The sequence below is a fragment of the Sesamum indicum genome, linkage group LG7 (genome assembly GCF_000512975.1).
Source record: "Sesamum indicum cultivar Zhongzhi No. 13 linkage group LG7, S_indicum_v1.0, whole genome shotgun sequence".
Taxonomy (NCBI): domain Eukaryota; kingdom Viridiplantae; phylum Streptophyta; class Magnoliopsida; order Lamiales; family Pedaliaceae; genus Sesamum; species Sesamum indicum.
Window position 1 is genome coordinate 7,561,649 of NC_026151.1, and position 23,167 is coordinate 7,584,815.

At 36.1% G+C, this 23,167-nt stretch overlaps 1 protein-coding gene across 1 annotated transcript in view; it reads left to right on the forward strand.

Moving 5' to 3' along the window:
- The window catches only part of LOC105166532 (DNA repair protein RAD50), a 28,240-nt gene continuing 5,079 nt past the window's right edge, over nt 7-23,167 (forward strand). The window contains exons 1-23 of the mRNA XM_011085915.2: nt 7-276; nt 1,372-1,458; nt 1,556-1,723; nt 3,079-3,254; nt 4,950-5,064; nt 7,756-7,984; nt 8,092-8,270; nt 8,365-8,535; nt 10,363-10,467; nt 10,547-10,654; nt 10,736-10,947; nt 11,055-11,147; nt 12,890-13,017; nt 13,430-13,544; nt 13,636-13,765; nt 13,848-14,057; nt 15,607-15,815; nt 16,020-16,221; nt 18,274-18,443; nt 18,521-18,845; nt 19,205-19,330; nt 19,446-19,498; nt 22,138-22,288. Coding sequence (XP_011084217.1) covers nt 154-276; nt 1,372-1,458; nt 1,556-1,723; nt 3,079-3,254; nt 4,950-5,064; nt 7,756-7,984; nt 8,092-8,270; nt 8,365-8,535; nt 10,363-10,467; nt 10,547-10,654; nt 10,736-10,947; nt 11,055-11,147; nt 12,890-13,017; nt 13,430-13,544; nt 13,636-13,765; nt 13,848-14,057; nt 15,607-15,815; nt 16,020-16,221; nt 18,274-18,443; nt 18,521-18,845; nt 19,205-19,330; nt 19,446-19,498; nt 22,138-22,288 — 3,585 coding nt within the window. The 5' untranslated portion in view covers nt 7-153. The remainder of the gene's footprint in view (nt 277-1,371; nt 1,459-1,555; nt 1,724-3,078; nt 3,255-4,949; nt 5,065-7,755; nt 7,985-8,091; nt 8,271-8,364; nt 8,536-10,362; nt 10,468-10,546; nt 10,655-10,735; nt 10,948-11,054; nt 11,148-12,889; nt 13,018-13,429; nt 13,545-13,635; nt 13,766-13,847; nt 14,058-15,606; nt 15,816-16,019; nt 16,222-18,273; nt 18,444-18,520; nt 18,846-19,204; nt 19,331-19,445; nt 19,499-22,137; nt 22,289-23,167) is intronic.

Consider the following 23,167-nt stretch of genomic DNA (forward strand, 5'->3'; position numbering starts at 1 on the left):
GTTCTTCCCCTTCTTCTCAAGTGAGAAATGGCATTTCTGATCGAAATAAATATAATTAACCCTCCATAAATCAATCGCACAGTTAGTCTCATTCTATCTGTAGAAAATCAGCAAGAGAATTAGAAGAAATTCAATAAAAGGGGGGCAATAAAGATGAGTACTGTTGATAAAATGTTGATAAAGGGCATCCGGAGCTTCGACCCGGAAAACAAGAATGTCATCACCTTCTTCAAGCCTTTGACTCTCATCGTAGGCCCCAACGGCGCTGGAAAAACGGTAAAGTCAACCCCGTTTCTGTGTATCTGTGATGCATTTGCCACTAGAAGTTATAGGTTTCGTCATCTGTAAAGTGTTCAGTTGCAACTGCATGGTGCTGATATGCATTGTGCTTAGGAAGTGGTATTATCATTTGTTTAAGTAATCAGGGCCTTATAGCATCTTAGTTTGTGTTGTACTTGCGCAATCGAATCTACTCCATATGCCTTTTTCTCTTAGTATACAATGGCGTCGGCGTCATCTCCTGATGTATTGATAACTCCTCTGCATATAATCTGAACTGTTTCAGTCTCTCTTTTGTACGGAATCTGTGCATTTAAAAAATAGTACTAGTAACAGCCAAGGTATCATGTTTGGAGATACATATTATACATGAGAAGTGATAAATCTGTTCCTTTTGCTGATCCTAAGGATCAACAATCCTGTTGCTGATGCATCTTATGGTCAAAAAGCACACGACCTGCTTCATTTTGCTGGTTCTGAATATAATTGAAAATTTTACGGTTTCATCATTATGCATAAGAAATTTGTTCACGTGTTCTAGGGTATGCATAAATTTTGTTTATCATAGGATTCGAACATTTAGTGTTGCAATTTTACCTAAAAGCTGAACCTCATTTGTTTGCCTAAATCTCTGTCAGGCTGATACTGTCAGTTGCAAGCATCATCACTGTGTTGTATTATTGTACTTCTCAACACAGAAGACTTTGCTGTTTCTTTTTTATATTTTAGATAGACATGCACAGAGGTTTATGGTCCTTATAAAATCTATTGGAGTGTTATTGTCTCTTACGTAGTGCATGAAGAATGCATGCCTTGCTTATCTTTTGCAATATTGCTGTGAATGAATGAATACTTACATAGAAGTATTGTGTTTTTGTACATTGTAAGGAGCACTGTGGTGCAATGCAGTACTGTGTTGATTCTCTTTCCTATGAATCTAATAATGTAGCGATCCTAGTCTTCTTCATTGTTGGATGCACCCTGCTTCATTCCTTTTGCCTTTTTGTTTCTTATTTTTTTTACCTTGAGCATTTTCTATTGGAAAACTCATTTCAGGAGTCGACTAATGTACCGATATTATTATTTTGGCAGACTATAATTGAGTGCTTGAAAGTAGCCTGCACAGGTGAACTACCTCCAAATGCACGGTCTGGTCACAGCTTCATTCATGATCCTAAGGTCTTTACATTGTTTCTGACTCTATACGTGGCTAATTACTTAGCTATGAAGTGGGCATTTGTAATTATGGAAGTTTTGTTGACATTGTTGCTTTTAGGTGGCAGGAGAGACAGAGACAAAGGGGCAGATAAAGCTGAGGTTTAAGACAGCAACAAGAAAGGATGTGGTCTGCATAAGGTCATTTCAGCTCACCCAAAAGGCTACCAAGATGGAGTACAAGGCAATTGAGTCTGTACTCCAGACAATAAATCCCCAAACTGGAGAGGTACAAATCGCTAGTGCTAAAATAAATAACAAGAGGCACCATTCGGCATTTCCTTTTCTCTGTTTTCATTTTTCTTTCTGAATGTCACTATTTAGTAGATGTTACTATGTATGAAATTTTACTCAAATGTTTCTGGCTATTACATTGGTGAACACTGTGTAATTTAATGGATCTTGTGAATTTGGTTATGCTAGATTGTTTGTGTATTTAGGACTAGAAATTTTAATTATATAGGTGGATCTTGACTTTGTTGATTCTGCTGGTGCATTGCTTTTAATTACATGGTTCATGGGCTCTACTTGGTGCTGTGCAGATAATTTGATTAGTGGGCTTTCTGATTTTGTGCTTCTTGTTGAATTCTTTGAGAACCATAGAGGGTATGCCAGGTATTCCCTTGTTAAGCTTTATCTTTATTCAGCTTACCCCTTGAGAATAATCCTCTTAAGAAAAGAGGAGAAACTGGTTTCACAGTCTAATAGACAGCTGGAAACATAGGACTTATTAGGTGCAAAGTTTGTTTTTATCTTTTAGAGCTATTGAGGAACTCTTCCATGTATTTTGCATGTGCAACTAGGTAAACCGATCTTTCTTAGATTTGAAGTCAATTTTGCTGTGGCTGAAGATGTTATTGCATAATCAAGTTATGATGAAGAGAGGCTGGTGATAGAGTTATGGGCATTACAAACTTAAGTGTAACTGAGACATAACAGGACCTGCAGGAATGAAGTATCATTTGAGTTTAGGAGTTGACCACACTAAGGAGGGGAATAGAAGACATGAATCTTTCCAGTGACCGATTCGAGGTGAATTAGGTTTCAGTAGCATTTTTCAGTGTGGAGGTGAGGGGGAAGAGAGAGAAACCTGGTCATTTTGGTGGTCAATGGGAACATACAGAAAATTGGGCTCCATTACAAGTGCAAATCATTCGTACTGGGCAAGTGATGTTTTCATGGCTCTTATTTTTTTCTTCTTTTTCTTGTTCTTTCAGCAAATAATTATGTGATCAAACTAGTCAATTAATTCAAAATTCTCTTTTTCTTGTTAGGTGTTAGGTAGGAGTGAGGTAAGTGTGATTTCCCAACTTCAGGGGTGAACTATCATAGTATTGTAACTATGTTCACATAATATTTTGTTTATAGTTGTCCATCCTATCTCTGTGTGTTTCTTAAAATTTTGCCCTGTATGGTTTTCTTGTTTTTATACTGTGAATTTGAATGAATTAGCTGTGTATTCCTAGAGCTTCTACCAAATGTGAATTAGACTGGTAGGCCATGTTTGTGTTTTTGTTAGAAGACCGTGACTAAGAATAATTGAAGATCTAGTCTCATAAACTTTATTATATTTCCAAGTGACAGAAAGTTTGCCTAAGCTACCGATGTGCTGATATGGACCGAGAAATTCCTGCGTTGATGGGGGTATCTAAGGCTATTCTGGAGAATGTTATATTTGTTCATCAGGATGAGGCAAACTGGCCGTTGCAAGATCCATCAACGTTGAAAAAGAAGTTTGATGATATCTTCTCTGCAACTAGGTATGTGGTGGTCTCTGAGAATCGAACGACCTTATATTTGAGATTTTATGCTTTACTTTTCTTTGTCCCTTTTCAGGTTCTTAATTATGTTTTCTTGCTAGGGTCTTGATAGAAGTATGACATCATCATTTTTCTAATGCATATTATCGATATCTTATGCAGAAAGGGACAAAAGAAAATGAGAAGAGTATGTAGGAAAAAATTATCACATTGCAACATTAAATTGAGAAAATCCTGAAAACAAGTTAACTTTCCCTCTATTGATAGGAGTGGGAAAAGAAAATTTACATACCCGACCTGGATTCATTAGGATAAGGCTCTTTTTTTAGCTTAGCTGAGCTATGTCTGTATATTAAAGAGTGAAGCCTAAGTATCTCTTTCCTTCGGTTGTGTCTTAGTTGCATATAGCTTGAACAACCTATTGGCTGTTGGATAAACGTTTCTATGAATATTGAATATACCTGTAGGACATTTTCAATCCAGAACCTCTCAACAATTAGTTTGATATATTTTTAGAGTAATAATTCCATGCTTGAATGTTTCCATCTGATATATAATGGAGTTTTTAAGTCAGATGAAAAGAGTGAATCTTCCAACTATCAAATTTATACAGGATTCTGAAATCTTTGGTTACAAATACTTTGAATTTCACCGCATATTTTGGAAAGAAATGTCTGTAGGCATAAGTAGATGGGCATTATATTGCAAATGAAGGGAGCATCGTCCATGAAATTGTTTTCGACTTACACATATCTTGATAGTGGATAATTGTTGATATTTCACATACTTTTAGTGAATTGTTAAGTGAAGTGAAGCTCAAGATCCAGAATAACAAGTTGAAAGCTTGTGAAGTGAAAGCCGCTTCCTCTTATTTCTATAACAGCAATGATCTCTAGTTTTGTAATCCAAAGCCCAGCAGGTAGACTGAAGAATCTTGCACAGAAAATAATATCAATAATCATTATGGACTCATTTGGAATTGTTGATTACGTGTGGTAGACAATTATATCACACTGCATCAGGTGCTTCAAGGATATAGGTCTGATAGATGGCCATGACCTAATCTAAGCCCATGTTCTCTGATTACCTAATCATTTGTCCCAGCAGCTAAGATAATATGAAAGTGACTCTGCACCCCTCAAATTGAGAACAGAGTTTCATGTTTTCAACATCAAAATTATCTCCAACCAACTTGTACTTTTCTTGATACAAGAGGATATGGTGGAGGTGAGTTTTGTGGGAGATAAGAGGTGTGTCTATATTGTGAAATTGAGGACTCAGTTACTCAATCTGATGTTTGATGTGTGGAATATTGCAAAATGGTGGAGGCTGTGGATGTAGCCATGGGGATGATGGTGGTTGACTCAGAAAAGAGGGAAGAGGGGGAGAATTAAAGGGACTGAAGGAAAAATAAAAGAAAGACGAATAAACTCCTTCCCTGGCAATTTTTCTTCAGCAATTACCTAAGATATCCTTAGTCCTGGTACTTCTCTGGCAAATCCAAGAAAGGGATATCCTGCACTCATACCAAAAGAAAAGTCATTAGTTGCCTTTAAATCCTTTAAGAAGACAATGTTACTCCATTTTATGGTTGCAAGTTTGTGCATGGTTTTTCTATTTATACATTTCTATTTCTTTTAATATTTGCTTGTAGTTCTTACTAAATGTTTATGTGCCATGCCCATTATTTTCAAGGTATACAAAGGCATTAGAGGTTATCAAGAAGCTTCACAAGGATCAGGGACAGGAGATAAAGGCATACAAGCTGAAAATGGAGCATTTACAGACACTGAAAGATGCTGCTTTTAAGGTTTTTATTGATGACCTGGTGTATTACTTAATGAATAGTTAAAATATGATCCTTTTATCATCTAAGATGCCATCTCTAGGAGATAGTTACTGCAGCAAAGCAGTCCGTTTCTCTTTTTGTGTTGAGCTACTTATCGAGATCTCCTCATGATTTTGATTTGTTCACTCTTTTTTCCTTTTCCTTTCCCTGAGTGAATAAACTTTATGGATAGATTTTGATCAGGAAATTTCAGCTGGTGCCACAATGATCAGTGTAACTGATGTTCTCAACATGACTGGTCCAGCTGGTTCACTGGACCTTTGGCCTGAGTTGTCTGCTTTGTCACAAAAGCAATAGGGTCGAAAGGAGGCAGAACCAGTTTGTGACTCACCGACTCAGTAACTGAAGGTTTTGGGTTTCTAGTTCTTTTTTAGGATGGAATGCAGATGGTGATCCTGTTTATTTTTCCTCATGGCCATACCTTTTTCTATTCAAATCAGTGAGAAGGGATGTTGTAAGTGAGATCTGTACTCCAACATACCTATAACGGCCCAAGCCTTCAATCTTTAGCCTTTCTTCATTTTGGCATAAAAGGGCACAATTGCCTACTTCTACCTCCACTTGGACATTATTTTTGTCCTTAGTCAGGCACTAGAAGTAGCTACACAGTCTGATGTTCTGATTTTACAGGATGATGCCATGATTATTGTGTTGAAGGGAGAATTTTGTCTGTAATCTGCTTTGATGTCACATGCCCGTTTGGATTTTTGAAATGGTTTTTTATTATTTATACTCAGTATCCTACTTTCTTTTTATTTGTAGATTATGACTATGTAGTTTGTGTAAGAAAGGATTAGAATTTCCTTTTTAGGGAGGTGGGTGGGAGTGGGTTAACATTAAGATGTTTTTAGATATTGAATTCAATACTGATGTTGAAGTGATAGAACGCCATTTTTGCATAATACCAGTTGAACTAATGATCAAAGGTGATGAATCCAGTCTTTTTTCAGAATATTGAATGCAATAGAGTCTTGCTATATTTCTACCATATTGTGATCTTGCACATGTAGAGTCAATGGATTGAACTTGAAGAATCTAAGATCTAATTTTACAAAGTTAACCAAACTATCTGTCAAACCCACGTCTGCTTCATTGCCTGGAGCCATCACCAATCATCACTCAAATTTAATGGCTGATCAATTAATATCTATTAGCTTTATTGGATATCCATGAACATTTTCACAATCCATCCAAATGAGAGAGCATCAGATGGATATGGAGGAACTTTCCTGAATTTTGCCATTTCTAATATAAATTTTCTATGTGAAGTATTAATCGTTATTTTAGTATTCCTCCTTTATCCAAGAAGTTTTTCGGACTGTAAGTATTTCATACTAGCTGTGCTCTCTTTATTTTCCCTGGTCAATATTGGAATTCGAAACATCTATGTAACTAAGTGCACTTTATCCAAATTTAATGGGTGGGTTTTAGGAATTAAGTACACCTAACTCTGATGCCTAGACTCAGAGAAAAAATTATTCTGGTTGCTCAAGTAGAAGAAGTATACAACTTCATTTTGTGATAAATCTGCTGGCATATGTTCAACAAAATATTCTTGCATTTTTCCTTTGCTTAAGTCTCGTACACTGTTGCCATACAAACTAATTGTTAGAAGATTATTTCTTGTGTGCCTCTTCCCAATATATTCTGTTCAACCAGGATAGAAAGAATAGGATGTCTGGATAATATCTGGCTTCTTCAAGGATGTAATTAGAAAGGGAAAAGTTTGTTTGTTGTGTTTCAATTGAGTTCTTATAGGTTGCGCAAAACTTATAGCCCCTAGAACTTTATTATAGCTTCTCCCTTAGTTATTCTTTAGTTTTGTGAAAAATCATTATCTGAGTGGAAGTTTCTAGTGACGATTGGACCTTCTGGATTGCTTTATATTGGAAAGATCCTAGTTTGGCACTTGTTTGAGGAAGGACTTGGGATCAGCTGACAGGAGCCATATCTTCACAATATAGGATTGAGGCAGGCTAGCATGTGGAAAGATATGGACAGCACAACTGTGACCTCCATTTCTTGCTCTATAAGGGTGTTCATAGGATAACAGGACAATTTTATTATGGTGAAAAAAAAGTTCATACTGGACTTCTTTTAGGCATTTGTTTATTAAATAAAAAATACTAGGCAAACTGGAAATAATGCGAACCTGAAGAAGGCTATCTTTTGCATAGTTAACACTCCCATTAAATAGTGAGAGAGTTTAATAACACAAGCAGTCTATCCTTGTAATTGTGCTTTCTATTAATGTGAGATTGAACTCAGTTTAAAGATGGTGAACCATAGCATGCATTAACACATAAAGAAATGTACCATCCTGGACCATTATATACTTAGATACTTGCTATAAATTCTAAAAACTACGTCTCATTGTTATTGTATAACTCACAGCTCGTTATGCATATAACATTAGCCACCTGCTGGTGGTCTCTATCGAGGAATTATGCTACAGAACTAGATTAACTGGAGGACAACTCATTGTTTCATTCCATGAATAAGACTTTGGACATGGAACAATGCCGTGATTTTCTTCTAATCTTAGTATATTCTGAAACCTTTCAAGACAATTCCCACTGTATCTTTCCTTATTATGATTTTTGATGAGAAGACTTCTCAGGAAAACTAATTCGTAGTGTTGGTTTCATTCAGCTCCGGCAAAGCATTGTGCAAGATCAAGAAAAAACAGAAACATTAAACTCCCAAATCCAGGAGCTTGACATAAAAATTCAGGATATGGACAGGGAGATTAATCAAACTGAATTGGTGTTGAAAGACCTACAGAAATTACAAAGTCAGATAGCTACAAAGTCGGGGGAAAGAAAATCCAAGTTTGAGGAACTGCAGAAGCGTTATGCAGCACTTGCTGAGGAAAATGAAGGTCTTTCTAATCTTGTTTCTTTTTCTTTCTTTGGTTATACGTTCTGATTTTCTTATCCTCGGAATCAGCTTGTAAATCTCTTTACTTCTTAATATGTTTTTTCTTAGACACTGATGAAGAACTCAATGAGTGGAAATCCAAGTTTGATGAAAGGATTGCAATTCTAGAATCCAAAATTAGCAAGTTGTTGAGGGAAAAGGCAGATATAGAGGATAAAAGTCGAGTTCTTGCAGATGTGATTGGAAAAAATACAACGGAAATTGCCAAACTTCAAGCTTCTGCAGAAGTACTTCTCCTTGTTTGCTTTGATAGTATTTTGGACTATGATTCATTGATTCTCATTCTTGTTGATTATCTACTTCCTTTATTTTTTCTTATAGGCTCATATGACCGTGAAGAATGAAAGGGACTTGAACATTAAAAGCTTATTTCAAAAGCACAATTTAGGTCCTCTTCCAAGTGGCCCCTTTAGTGATGAAGTTGCTTTAGACCTTACCCAACAAATTCAATCAAAGTTGAAGGACCTTAACAAGGACTTGCAAGAAAAGAAGGTGCTATTTCTTTCCGAAGCTTCCAATTGTGTATTTTAAGTAATTTCTTTCTTCTGCCAATTTGTGACAGCCTATACTCAACTTCGTTATATAGCCTTTAATTTAATGTGAGTATGACTTTAAGAACAAAGAAGGCAGCTTTGTCTTTCAAGTTTCACAATGATCCAATTAGCCATTATTGCATTTTCCTTGAGTTTTGAAGTTGATGTGATTTCTGCACTGCAAATGGACTCATTTATGACAGATCTATGAATTGATAAATTATCCTCTTATGCACATATTCATATACCTACTCACTTAGGTACTACAAAAGAATTTTCTTCAAATGTTGATCTTAACATATTCAAGAATCCTCCTTATATACATATATTTTTCGAGAGACACTCTTGGTTAATATGTGTTGATTCTACCCTTGAGCATGGTTGCTCCATAAAGATAGTCTCACTTAATTCACTATAGTGGAAGACATCTTTTACATCCATCTGATACATACACAAATCTTGATGAATACCCAAGCAGAACAAAATGCAAATGGATATTGAGACGAGCAACATGAGAAAATGTCTCAAAGTAGCCAACATCATAAGTTTGTGTGGTCCCCTTAGCAAACTTAACATGCCTTATACTATTCGGTTGTCCCATTAGCATGGTACGTAGCTGCGAACCACCAAGAAACTATATCTGCATTAGCCGGAACAGCTTCAAGTTCCCAAGTTTCTTGAGAAATAAGAGAGACATCTAATCATCCATTGCTAACTTTCACTCAAGATGCTGTACTGCCTCATTGTAAGACTTGTGAACAAAAATGGTGGAGAGCGAATTGGAATATGTGCGGAAAGAGAGACTGTGGTGGTCAGAAGAAAGAGAATTAGCTAAAAGATACATAGTACAGGATCGTTTACCTCTGCGAAGAGCAATAGGAAGATCACTATCAGAGTTTGAAGGGAGATACAAAGCAGGAGCTGTAGGAAGATCCAGTGGATAAGCAGAACCATCAAGGAAGGTGGACAACACCTGTTGAAAATGAGGACACTTGAAGACGGTGAGTAGGAAGGAGTAGAGAAGACGTAATAGACACAGGCACAGAGTCGAAAGAAGCTTCAGAGAGACTATTCTTTGAGTAATAAGGAGTAGACTCCAGAAAGGTAACATCAATAGAAGTGAATAACTAACTAGATACTGGATCTTAGCAAGGATATCCTATCTGTGTACAAGCATACCCTCGAAAGATGCACTTCATATCAGAATCAGGGGTGAAAGCATGAAGAGAAACATATGCAATCAAAAGTTTCGAGGAGGTACAGGAATTCTAGGTTGACTAGGAAACAAATAGGAACACGGAATATCTCCTTGTAGGAGGTCAGAGGATGTTCAGTTTATAAGAGAACAGGCAATATGAACAACATCCCCCTAAAAATAACTTAGGAATATTCATGTGAGCCATAAATATAAGGGGCAACATCGAGAAGATCATGATGTTTACGCTCTCAGATGCGTGAGGACACGAGGTTGGGTGTAAAATGCCATGTTATGCACATAATGTCAAAAAGAAGTGATTCTATGAGGAAATTGAGATAGTAAATAAATCCAAGGATCCTAGGATAATCATCAATTATAAAGTATCTAAAACCAAAAATGGGGCCAATATACTAGAGTTGTGACATACTGCAAGTCTGCAAAATGCGCGTAAGCATTCTGTTATTTATTAATTGACTAAGATGCTATAACAATGGCATATTCCCAAGGATATTCTGAGCATGCAGAGAGAACATCATGGCTTGGGTTTTTGTGGTGATGAGAATTGTCTCTGATGGTTTGTTGTATCAGAAATCAAACGAAGTGGAACTTAAGGCAACATTTGATCACTACATGCATGCAAATGACCGATGGAAAGAAATTGAGGCCCAGAAGGAGGCTAAGGCAGAAATGAAGGTATGTTTTTGAGATGGTTGCTGCCCTGCTCTCCTTGCCATTCTTTTGTTATGCTTAATTCTTTATGATTCTAACACAGGCTGGCATTTTAAAACGTATTCAAGATAAGGAGATTGAACGTGATTCATTTGAAGGTCAGATTGCTGACGTTGATGTTGCTATGCTTGACGAGAGAGAAAGGAACCTGGTAATTGCACCATGCTTCAATGTTTGTAAATTGCCTTTTATCTTTTGGCACAGAACTTACATTCTCATACGAGTCATGCAGCAAGTTGAGGTGGAAAGGAAAGCTAATCAACTTTCTATGAGGGAATTTGATTTGACTATAAGGCAAAAGCGGCGCGAAATATTTACAATGGGTCAAGAAATCGAGGCTCTTAGTCAGGAAAGAGATGCCATGAATGCTGATTCCCATGACAGGGTTGTGCTCTCTCTTAAAAAAGCAGAGTTGGAAAACCATAAAAAGAAACATAGAAGAATGCAAGTGTCTTTTAATTTAAGTTTGTGCTGCCTCATTTTCAAACAACTGTATTTCCTGTACAAAAGGCTGTTGGGTCAAAACTGAATTCCTCTTCAATATTATCCAGAGTGGAGGAATGCAAGGAGCGGATTAGGGGGGTGCTGAAGGGTAGGCTTCCGCCTGACAAGGACTTGAAGGATGAAATTATCAAGGTCCAAAGGTTGTTACTTTTCTTTTTCCATTTTACCATTTCCCCGGGTGGGTTGGATTACCAAAGTAATGCTTTTTATGTGCTTTCACTAGAATCTACTTCTTCATGGTCACTTTTGGAGCAATCTCAAAAGCACTATTCTGATTTACTTTCTCCAATGGGATTTTTTGTTGGTCATTCAAATATATCATTCAATTATCTTAGCAAGCTCAAACGTCTGCTGAATGCAAGTCTCAAGTTTACAGGTTTTTATCTATTGGCTCCTTTACGAATTGAAAACGTATTTTGCAACTTTATGAGGCTTGACAGTCTTCAATCTGCAAATCAATATGTATATTATATCATACTATTGTGTAGGTGTGGATTGTTCTCTCTGTGCTTTCTTTTCTTCAGTATCTCTTATTTTCTTTCTTTTCCTGATTTTAACTGATGGGGATAGTTAAAAAGTGAAATACTCTGGGAATAACAGAGGGGGATTGCCATTTCATACTAGTTGTTTTGGGATAACTGACTGGTGACATCCTGGGAAGATTTGTCTTCCTTTCCATATTGACTGATAGTCTCTAACTTGATTTTTTGGTTTAGAATGTCTACTCTGTTGAAGTTATCAATTCCTTTTGCGAGATGTTTCAAATCACACCTCCACTGGCAATTGGGTAGAGTTAATATCTTAAGTATCAGCTTGTTTTGCTTATTCTATGTCGCTTGATGGCTGTTTTGGAGTCTGTTTGTGCTTTGCATACATACATAAACTTGTGGAAAGAAAAATACAATGTCTCTTGCTCCATTGTCATTTCTAGATTGTTTCATTGTTTGCCCAAATTTGCATGTCATTTACTTCCCCCTGAATAAAGAAGCTATAATGCACTAAGACTCCAAACATTATCCATGCTGTGTTCAATGCGCATCAAACACCTTGTCTGGTATGAGTCATTTCTCAAATGTTTAGTGCCAATAAATTAAACAAAAACTAAAAGATTCCAATACTTCCGACGATGTATCAAATGATTATTGACGTGCTTGACAGGTTTCAGAATTGGGGAGTCTTAACATAATATCATATACTTTTAGGAAGTATGCAAGGAATAAAAAATTAAAATTTTGTACACTTCAAAAATTGTATTCCTAAAATAATGTACTTTCTTTTCATTCTGTTAGTGAAAGTAAAGATTCCTCTTCTCCCCCATGAATAGATAGCCTGCGAATCAGATTTGTAAATATGAAATTCTGTTTTCTTTTGTACTAGAACCAACGTCTCTATAATGTGTTAATAATTACTTAAATATGCATATTAATTTGTTGATAAATATGTGAATGCTTATACATAAAATTACATATATATATTTTGGACAGTTGTTTCAGAGCCTTTGCTATCCTAAAAGTTATGAGAAATGCTTTGTCCTGTTTTTGTAGTATGTCACTGTTTTCAGGTTTGTAACTTTGTGCCCATGCATTAACATAAGAGGTGAATGAGGGCTGCAGATTCTCCCACTTGCTTCTTTTGACTATTTGGATTAAATTGCAGGGCCCTTTAGGATAATTGCAGTTATAAATTTCATGGTGAAAATTTGCTCTCTGTTCCCATTCATGGCGTCGATGTCATTAAGTATTACTTAAGGAGCTTTGTCTAGGATTGTGGCTCGTAGGTGTCAATATTTGATATGCATGAATTATGCTTCATTCTTAATTTGACTGTAGCTCCCTAATGTTATGATTGTTTAGTTTACATTGACTTACATTTTCTCCTGCAGTTCTCTCCAAAAAGAATATGATGACTTAGACAAAAAGGCTGATGAAGCCAGGAATGAAGTGACTACACTGAAGTTGAAAATACAAGAAGTCAACAATAATTTGTCCAAATTCCACAAAGATCTGGAATGTAAGTTTTAATAGAATTATGTATCAAATAGCTATTGTGAATCTGGAGGGCCTATCCTTGTTCTTCCTCCTGTTTAATTTTGTATAGGAGAACTTGTCAGGAATTTCATGAAAGAAACAAAGCGTCATGCAGATATCTATTCTGATGTAGTTCTTGATAATTCAGAATACCAATTTCGTTGACTTCTGTCAGCAGGGCATAAAGGATAATTTATGGCACAGTATATACTCTATTATGCCCATACTAAATTGAAGAAACTTCTCTATTTTATTGTGTATCTACCTTTTCTGTGGAGAGGTAGCTAGCAGTTGTATTGTGATTTTGTTGCTTTTATTCTTTTAAATAATAGATCATGCATTCTTACCCTCTTCTTTGTGGAAGAGCAATAACAGCCTTATTGAATCTTATGCAGCAAGCAAGAGATTTGTTGAATCTAAACTTCGGTCAGTGGACCAGCAGTCTGGTGGTATCGACTCCTATCTCAAAGTCTTAGAGATTGCTAAAGAAAAGAGAGATGTGCAGAAAAGGTTTTCTATATGATGTTTATTTACTTGCATGCACCAATCTCATTCATGCTTTAATGCTGTATGCTTACTGACATTGCCCTGTAACATACAGTAAATATAACATTGCTGATGGCATGAGGCAAATGTTTGATCCATTTGAAAGAGTTGCACGTGCTCATCACATTTGCCCTTGCTGTGAGAGAACTTTTTCAGCAAATGAGGAAGATGAATTCGTTAAAAAGGTTACTTTATTGAATTTTAATTCTATAAGATGTCGTCCGACTTCTAATACTTAACCTGAGATGCCCCTGTACATCATTACAGCAAAGAGTAAAGGCTACAAGTTCTGCTGAGCATATGAAAGTATTGGCTGTGGACTGTTCAAATGCTGATTTTAATTTCCAGCAATTAGACAAGCTCCGCGTGGTCTATGAAGAATATGTCAAAATAGGCAAGGAATCAATTCCTCTTGCAGAGAAGAACTTGACTCAGTTAAATGAAGAGTTGGACCAAAAGAATCAGGCTCTTGATGATGTAAGTGTCAAATATGGTGTTGTTTGCTTTTAGTGGTAGACTTCAGTTGAATATAGGGATTCTTGTTCTTTTCATTTTTTATGCAGTTCTTGTAGGAAAGCTCACATTTTCAAACATTTTGTTCCTGTTTAACTGGTTACATGGGTGCTTCTGATATCATGGATGCTACCTGCTCTACTTATGTCAGAAGCTATATTCCTCTTCCGGAGGAATCATATTTATCCCCCTTTGTGTCTTTTGAGTGGAGGTCCAATGGGTGGTTTGTAGAAGCAAGAATTTCTTTGGCGTGTATTTACTGAACCAGGAACTCTCTAATCTTCGTATTTCAACATTCTATCTAAATGAGTACTTATACAAAAAAGAAGTGTTTGTACTTGCAGTTACTAGCATGTAATAGAACCTTGTGTCTCCTTAAGGTACACATATGCCTGCATTGCTAATGTTGTAACATCTAGCAGCATTATGATTAATGATTTCAACAAGCTTTCCTAAGAAAGGCTACAATCACTAGGCTGTGACATAGACCAATTTATTTTAGTGATTATCGAGAGCCCTAAACTACTATCATGGGCTTTTATTATTTTAAGCGGATTCGTCCACTGTGAAGGTTAAATAGTGTATATTTCATGATTGGATTCTTGGAACTCTTTTTGGCACCAATACCCTGTTATGAACCCTTTTAAGCTCATTTAAAATATCTATAATGTAGGCCAACATTTTCCCATTGACTCAACAAAGATTTTTAAGGGCTATTTAGTATCTGTAAATGTCAGGTATTTGCCGTCCCAGATTTGATAATTTGAGAGAGACGGACTGCATTTTTTCTTTGTGTTGCCAAGGCATCATATGGTTTTGGTTAGAAAGTGAAAGTTTTCTTTCTCACAATTTTGTGTGTATTTAAACTCTAATATAGTTATTATGATCTCTTCTGCAGTAACTTTTTAGTTGCTGTTCTGCAGGACCTCCATAAGGTCTTGTTTAAAAAATCTTGCCAGCAAAAAATAATTTTTAAAAGTTACTTTTTCGAGAAAGAATCATGAATTTTTTGGTAGGTTGATGCCAAAATTCTTTAAAAGCATAGAACTCACATTTTTCTTCACTTGTGAAATAAGGGTTGTCAGCTTAGTTATAGCTGAAGTTCGATATCAATTATTGACTGGAATCTATGGATCAGTTGTCAATTTTTGCATGCAGACAACTATTACATTATTAATGAACCTTTTGGCATACCCTTACAACTGCGACTGCGTATATAAGTAATGACTTTGGTTAACTTGAGAATCGAAAGTGAATATGTGCTATACCCTATGGTTTTGTCACAAAACAAAGAGTAAAATATTGCAACTTGTTTTAGATTGTTGATATTTTGCCACCAGATTATGGACATCTGCTATATTTTTCCTGAGCACAGTGGAAATGTTTTGCCTTATCTCTTGTTTTTTGTGTTCTTGGTTATCTGGCTAGCAATCATGTCTCATCAGGGAGGGACTTTTTTCAGCCAAGTTGCTTAATTTGCATATATACAGAAGACAATGTTTTATGGCTACAGGTGCTGGGTGTTTTGGCTCAAATAAAAGCTGAAAAAGATTCAGTTGATGCATTGATACCGCCTGTAGAAACTGCTGATAGGCTGTTCCAGGAGATACAAGCTTTGCAAAGACAAGTAGGTGCTTTGGAATGCAAACTTGATGTTCAAGGGCAAGGTGCCAAATCCCTTGAAGATATTCAGTCAGAGCTGAAAATGTTGGAAAAAACCAAGTTTGTGACGTTCTGTCTCCTTTCTACTAAAATGATGCTATTTTCTTCTTCCTGTTATAATTATCTGAAACAAGTTCTGTTTCGTGTTCGTTACTGCTTTCTTTTAGCTACCGAATTAAGATTATTTGATAACATTCTTAATCTTGTAATTGTTAGAGGTTCTTGACTGCAGTGTGTTTATTGTGCTCATCTATTGATCCTCAGGAGTACATTGATTGATGAGGCGGACAAGTTAAGAGTTGAACAAATGAGCTTGGATAAGGAATTGACAACTCTTCAATTACGATGGAATAGTGTAAGGGAAGAGAAAATTAAGGTTGCCAATGTATTATCTAACATTAAAAGAGCAGAGGAGGAGTTGGATCGTCTGTCTGAAGAGAAAAGTCAAGTTCAGCTTGATTTGAAGGTAAATCATTTGTAAAACATGCAAGGTGTTTATGACTGGGTAGCTGGGAGTCCCTATGGATGTGAACTTCAGTCTGTACAGACTTTCTATATTAGGTCTAGATAATTTCCACTGGAAATTTATGGTAAAAGCCTTTAAGTTTGGATATATATGCCCTGCTGTGCTACAGTCACATTGGAAAATAAAGGTCATCTACTCCCTTGTGTACTTGATCATAATTGCTTGTGTTCTCATCAATTTTGTTCCTGATTTTGGTTTCTAATTTGAAGATCCTGGAAACTTTGATACTTTTCTAACACCTCCCATCTGATACTGGTTATTGTATTATGTCGTCTTCATTTTTATTTCTGGGTCAGGTTTTTCATTTTGGCACTTATTTCAACTGGTGGTGAAAGAGCATTTGAATAAAGCATATCCTATGCTGCCATCAGGTTTAGTAAGCTGAAAGAGTTTATTTGACTGCTTCTAAGAGGCCATGCAGGTTGGGGGTGGGGGTGAAGTGCTAATCCTTTGGAGAAATGTTTGGTTTATGCAGCTGAATAACAGAAGCTCTTTAATTTCTTATTCTGGAATTCATCAAAGTCTAACATTCATAATCGTTATCTAAATAATATGTAACTGAATAAATGCTTGAACTTTGCATTTTCACTTTCAAATGCTTACCTCTCTATTGCCTGTATCTTCTACATTAGAAAGTATTTCTTATGTGCTTATATCATCTGATCACTTCACATTGAGTTCAGAAGAAGTCGTGGGTACAGGATTACCTCTGATCCACTCTACACTTTGCACTATTCATGAAACATGTTCATTGCTAGCATTGAACTGAACAAGTATTCAAATGGTGCATTGTTCTATGCTTATGTAAAATGAACAAGAAGTTAACCTGATGGCTTTGTCAAGCATGTTCCTTGGACATCCTATGTTTTATAATACCCAAACCTTAGAATATCGTCTATAAGCCAATGCACTACAATATGGGAAGTAAAGTAGTTAGTCACCACCTCGTGGTGCAGGCTATAACACCACCTTCATATCTAAATTTCAATCATATATTCTTCAATGACGTGTTTCTCTGGTTGGATTAGTAAAGTAGTTAATCACTGACTTGTGGTGCAGGCTATACCACTGCCTTCATATCTAAATTTCAATTTTATAATCTTCAATGACGTGTTTTTCGGGTTGAATTAGTTTTGACTAAGTTCCATTTCTAAATGTAATGCTATTTCTTTCTGGGTGAATATGTTTCAGCAACATTAACATTTATTACTTTGTGGGTTATTGTGCTTAAGAAAAATTTAGATTAAGCTACATATTATAGCTATTATGTTATGAGATTTGTTTGAGATATGTTATGAAATTTGTTTGAGACAATTGAAATATATTCTGTATGTCATATCTGTGCACAGTGTTGATTGAGTCAGAACCTTTTGCAGAGTGTTGACAATGTTTTGTTATTTTTAGTTTTAGAGACAGACCACTTGAATTCACCAATAAATATTACCAACCTTGAAGCTAGCATCTCTTTTGCCTTCTTTCGCTCCCTTTTGCGAGTTCTCATCGAAGCACTAAATTTGCATTCATATTTACATATCTAAAAACTGTAATGGAAAAATAATTTTGAATAAGTTATTAAATTGTTATCCTAGTTCTTTTTCAGTCTTAACACTATTTTTGGCATGCAGAAACTAGAGAAATTCATGTCTCCAATATATGTAGGAATTATTTACTGAGGATTGCTATTACCAATATAGTTTGTGAAGTCATAGCAAAAATTGCTATGTTACTGGGAAATAATGCAGAGTTGGATGAATTAGATACATTCATAAACAAGTAAATGTAGCTCAGAGTTTATGGGAGGAATGCATCCACACACTCCTGATATATTGGTTTTCTAATTTTGTGCAAGTTATGGATATCCATTGTGAACTGGTGCAGCTTATTTTCCTTGAAAGTCAGTTCTGTAATATCTGTGTGTATATATTTTGGTATACTCAGGCTCTTTTATCCTTCATTTGTTGTCTCATGCATTGATACCACTTGAATTTTCAGCATCTGGAAGAGGCTCTGGGTCCTTTATCAAAGGAGAAAAAGAAACTGCTCGATGACTACAACAATCTGAAAGTCAAGCTTAATCATGAATATGAATTGCAGGCTGACCATTACAGGGAGTACCAACAGGAAGTTGATACACTGCTTAACATGTTTTCTACTATCAAAGAGTATGTTTACTGGCCATAAGATCAGCCACTAGTTTTTTCATCTCATTAGTGTTTCCATAAGTAGATGTATTTTCCAGGTATGATAACTTGAATAAGGGAGAGAAACTGAAAGCACTACAAGAAAAGCAAGCTCTGTCAGAAACTGAGCTGCGAAGTTGTCAGAACAGAATGAATGAACTTTTGACTGAACTGGATAAGAGTAGAGACCTTAGTAGGAATCAGGCAGAATTAAGGCGCAACATAGAGGAGAACTTAGAATACAGGAAATTGAAGGCTCAAGTAGACCAGCTCACTCGTGAGATTGAATCACTCGAAGAAAGTGTGCTTAAGATTGGTGGTGTGTCCAAAATCGAAGCATTGCTTCTAAAACTCTCACAAGAAAGAGAGAGTCTGCTTACAGAGGTTTGAATAATTTTCTTTGAAATGCTTATGTAATGATATCTGATGGAGTTAGAGATCTCCAAATAAAAATCTAATAAAGATTTATGGAATTAAGCTGATGATTGCCGATTCATAGTGGCTTATTGCGCTGGAATGGAAGTAACGCCATTATTGTTGGTTAACATGCTTTCAAGATCACATTCTTTCTCCTTTTTCTCAGAGGATAAACACATTGTGGTATCTTAAGTTATATAAACTGTTAGGAGTTTTCGTATTATTTCTTGTATGGTTTTGCACAGGCTTGTATGGTTTTCTGATACATTTGCACTACTGTCTTCTGGCACCTTTTTCGATAACTGAGAGAGTGATTCTTGTTGCAGTTAAACAGGTGTCGTGGCACCTTATCTGTATACAAGAGCAACATCGATAGGAATAGAGTTGATCTTAAGCAGGCACAATACAAAGACATTGACAAAAGATATTTTGACCAACTGATTCAACTAAAGGTGATTCATAACTCACTTTAGGTTTCATTAAAACCTCCTCCAACACAAGAAAGAAAGGAGAGGAAAACACAAAGTTTATTTATATGGTAAATCAGAATTTTGTTTTCCTTGACAGACTACTGAGATGGCAAACAAGGATCTAGACAAATATTACAAAGCACTTGACAAGTGAGTTCTCCACTACTAGTTCATTACTACATCTATATGATTTGTTCTGTGAAGATATTTTGAAGTTTTCATTTTAAGATATTTATCAATATATATGCAAATTGAGATAGTTAAGGAATGGTGGTTGTGGGTAATTATGTATATTATAGTGTAAATACCATATCTATTTATCTGCTTTATGCCTGTTTCATCCTTGTATCTGTTCTTGCCCTTGACTGCACGATGGACATTTCTACATCATCATTCATCATTGCTGCCATCATATTTGCCCGTTACTGTTCTTCATATCATCATCGTCCATGTCACGGGTAAAAACTCTCAAAATATTTTGGCCCACTGAGGGCTGATTTGCCCTCAAGTCAGTCAACCTTCCCATAACCTCACACATTCTTGTGTTTGGATTTTTTGTTTGAGTGAATTTAAGCAAGCACCTACACCCACATTGTGCAGAATTGTCAAGGTAACACAGTATTGTTGCCAACAACTCGATCACATCTTTATTCATTATTTCAAACACAAAGGATAACTAAGCTTGCACACACTTAACATAAAATGTGCTAGTTGGAGGATTGAATAACAACAACCAAGGTCAGGGCAACAAACAGTTCCAACTATTAGCGAAACAGACCACCCATGTGCTACCAGGGGTTAGGTAGTTTTCCAACTTCTGCAATCTTCTTTGAAGAGTAACCTCAGAACCTGTCATGTGTCAGGGTCTTGAGTCAGACATCACAGACCACTTGCACATGGCCTGCACATGTCCTATCTGTCACATTTTCAAGAGACTTGGTCTGGATTTGTGTTTCCGCATGCACCAGGTATATCAGCTGGCTAGTGTCGTGCATCCAGAGCTTCCCTATGTACAACAGCCAAGCATCTAGTATGTTGGTACATGATCTGTTTTCTCAACACCTAGGCCTATGATTTACCTCCCGTTTGTTTCTATGCAATCTTTGTGGTGTATATTGTCATATCACCTGAAAATGCTTGGCAATGGCACCTCGCAGTCCACCTTGCTCTCTATAAGCCATGAGCCATCATCTGATAGATTACTGTCTAGCCACTACACATGTCCACATGGGAGACGTCTGTTGCCAGGTTACTGCCATTGAACATGTCTTTATTATTCCCCTTGCTGGTATTAATGAAGATTATATGTTTTCCTAAGTTCTAGAATCTCCACTTGCGCACCTTTGTGATTTACCTTTCATTCTGTGTGACAGTTGGTGTTATAATTCAGAAAGGTAAAAGAAATGTTTACCTCCCACTTTATATCTAACTTTTTGTCCTATAATGTTTATCTATTACCTTCCCTTTGTAACTTAAATGGATTCTGTTTCTCCTAATTTGGTCATTGAAAAGCTTAAGTTGTGCTGATCAGAAAGCTGCCGTAGCTGAAGCATAATGTTGCATTGGAACTTGATTTGTCCACCAGGAATGGCCTTGTGCTGTGAATGTGTCAAGTTCAATACAAAAAACCCATGTTACAGGGTAGAAATGTGTATATTGGTTATTTTGTTACTCATTGCTAAATTGCAATTACTGTTTACCAGTTTAGCTTGCTCTTCATTTACTTCAGCTCTATGCCAGATGGATATAAACCGGACATTTACATGGAGACCAAAATGAAGTCTTAGTTGAATGACATTTTATGCATGTTAGTGGTGGCAAAAAGGGGGGACCTTTTCTTTTCTTTAATTTTCTGAATGGAGAAAGACCTTAAAATGGGTAAGGAGAAAAGCAATCTGTATGAACTTCTTTGGTAATAAATTCATAATTATATTTACTCACATCAATCTGAGTTATGGATAATTTCCAGAACAATAAAAACTTATTATGGATATTCAGCACCCATGAAAAATGTCTGGAGTAGGCAATGTCATCCTGATACTAGACTCAAGTAAAATCATTAATCTTGCACCTATTAATTGGGTCTAAAGGTTCACTGATTAATGGAAATGGATACAGCATATGCATTTATTGCGAGTGGGGTGAAGTGAAGTTCATGGAATGGGTGATTTATGTTGCCACGGTGTATGTTCTTCCTACTTAATTTTTGGGTGAGAGATTGAGGGTTAGGATGGCGTGGACCTGGGAATATAACTAGATGAACATTTAGTAAGGTCACCATTTACACAATTAGGTCTGTTTCTTTTGGCTTGAGTTTGGGTTGACTGCTATTTTTCTTCAGGCAATATGTTTTCTTTGTGATAGTATGGAATTGTAATTTGCACTTCGCGTTGGCTGAGTTACTCCTATGCACTTATTGTTGTTTCAAGCGTTTTGGAGACTTTTATTGGTCTATGCTTTTTGGAATAGTTGCTCTAGCTTACTTTGGGGATTATCATGTTCAGTTGAGTTATGGTTTTCTATAGAATAAAGTTTTCTGTTCTTGTTTTTAATTGTGTTTGTAGGGTGGGGGGGTTGGGCATGGTGAAATATCTGTCACATCCCAAAATACAGATGATTTGAGTACGGTTTCCTATCATTCTGTCATTGGTAAAAGTGATGATCTAGTAGCATTTTATAAAATAATTTTGTGAGCTCTTTGATGGCATTCTTTTCATGATATACTCATCTGAAAGTAACATGAACGCTAGTCTGATTATCTTTCCGTCAAATCCTTCTTTCTATTTTAGAGCGCTCATGCGTTTCCACACACTGAAAATGGAAGAGATAAATAAGATTATACGGGAACTATGGCAGCAGACTTACAGGGGACAGGATATTGATTATATTAGCATCCATTCAGATTCTGAGGGTGCTGGTACTCGGTCTTATAGCTATAAGGTAACTTGAATTTGTTTTTTGTTGTTTTGCTTTTTAAATTCTTAAGGAACTAAACATGACCTTTGCCACTGCCTACTTAGAAAATGGCAGATGCAAACAGTTACCCATTCCCAAATTACTCTACCTCAGAATTATTACATGTTGTGGGATGTTTTTGCAATTGCAAGTTCTAAGCATATAAATGGCATTATCCAAGGATGCCTTATAAGTCACTAGCATGGACTTCTATAATTATGAAAGACTTTTGGAAATATTTAGGCATACCAAGTACCAGAATAAGTTGTAGCTGAAGAATTTAAATTGTTAAGTTATTAGGTCAAGCTCTCAAGAAAATACCTTTTTTTTTGCATGACTTCATGTCTTTTTAATTAAGTTCACTTGAGGTTAGATTTGGACCAATACAATTGTTTGTTATTAAGAGGGGGGATGGAGAGAGAGATCAGAAGTAGTTACACTTACCTCCTAAAGTAGCTGAATTGCCTAGTTCCCTTCAATAAGTTTACCAGATTTACCAAACTTCTGCTGCTATTAGGAATTCGTATAAACAATGATAACATTCTTATTGAACTTGCAAAATCTTTTTCTCGTTTGGTCCTTATATCTTGCTGAGCAATGTACTTTGATTTTGTGATTTAGACGATATAAATTTTATAATTAGATGCATAAAGGAAGGAATTTGAATCTGAAAACATAAGTTAGATGGAAGTTGTTTCAGGCCCCAAAATCCCATATAAAATAATTTAAAAATTCTCTGTTTCTTTTTTCTTTTCTTGATTTTCTATGCCTTTTTTTTTCTTTTTATTTTCTCTTTATTCCCCTTTAAATTTCTGATCACATGTTTCTCATTTGAGATGGCAAAGAGGATGATGAGGGAGGGAG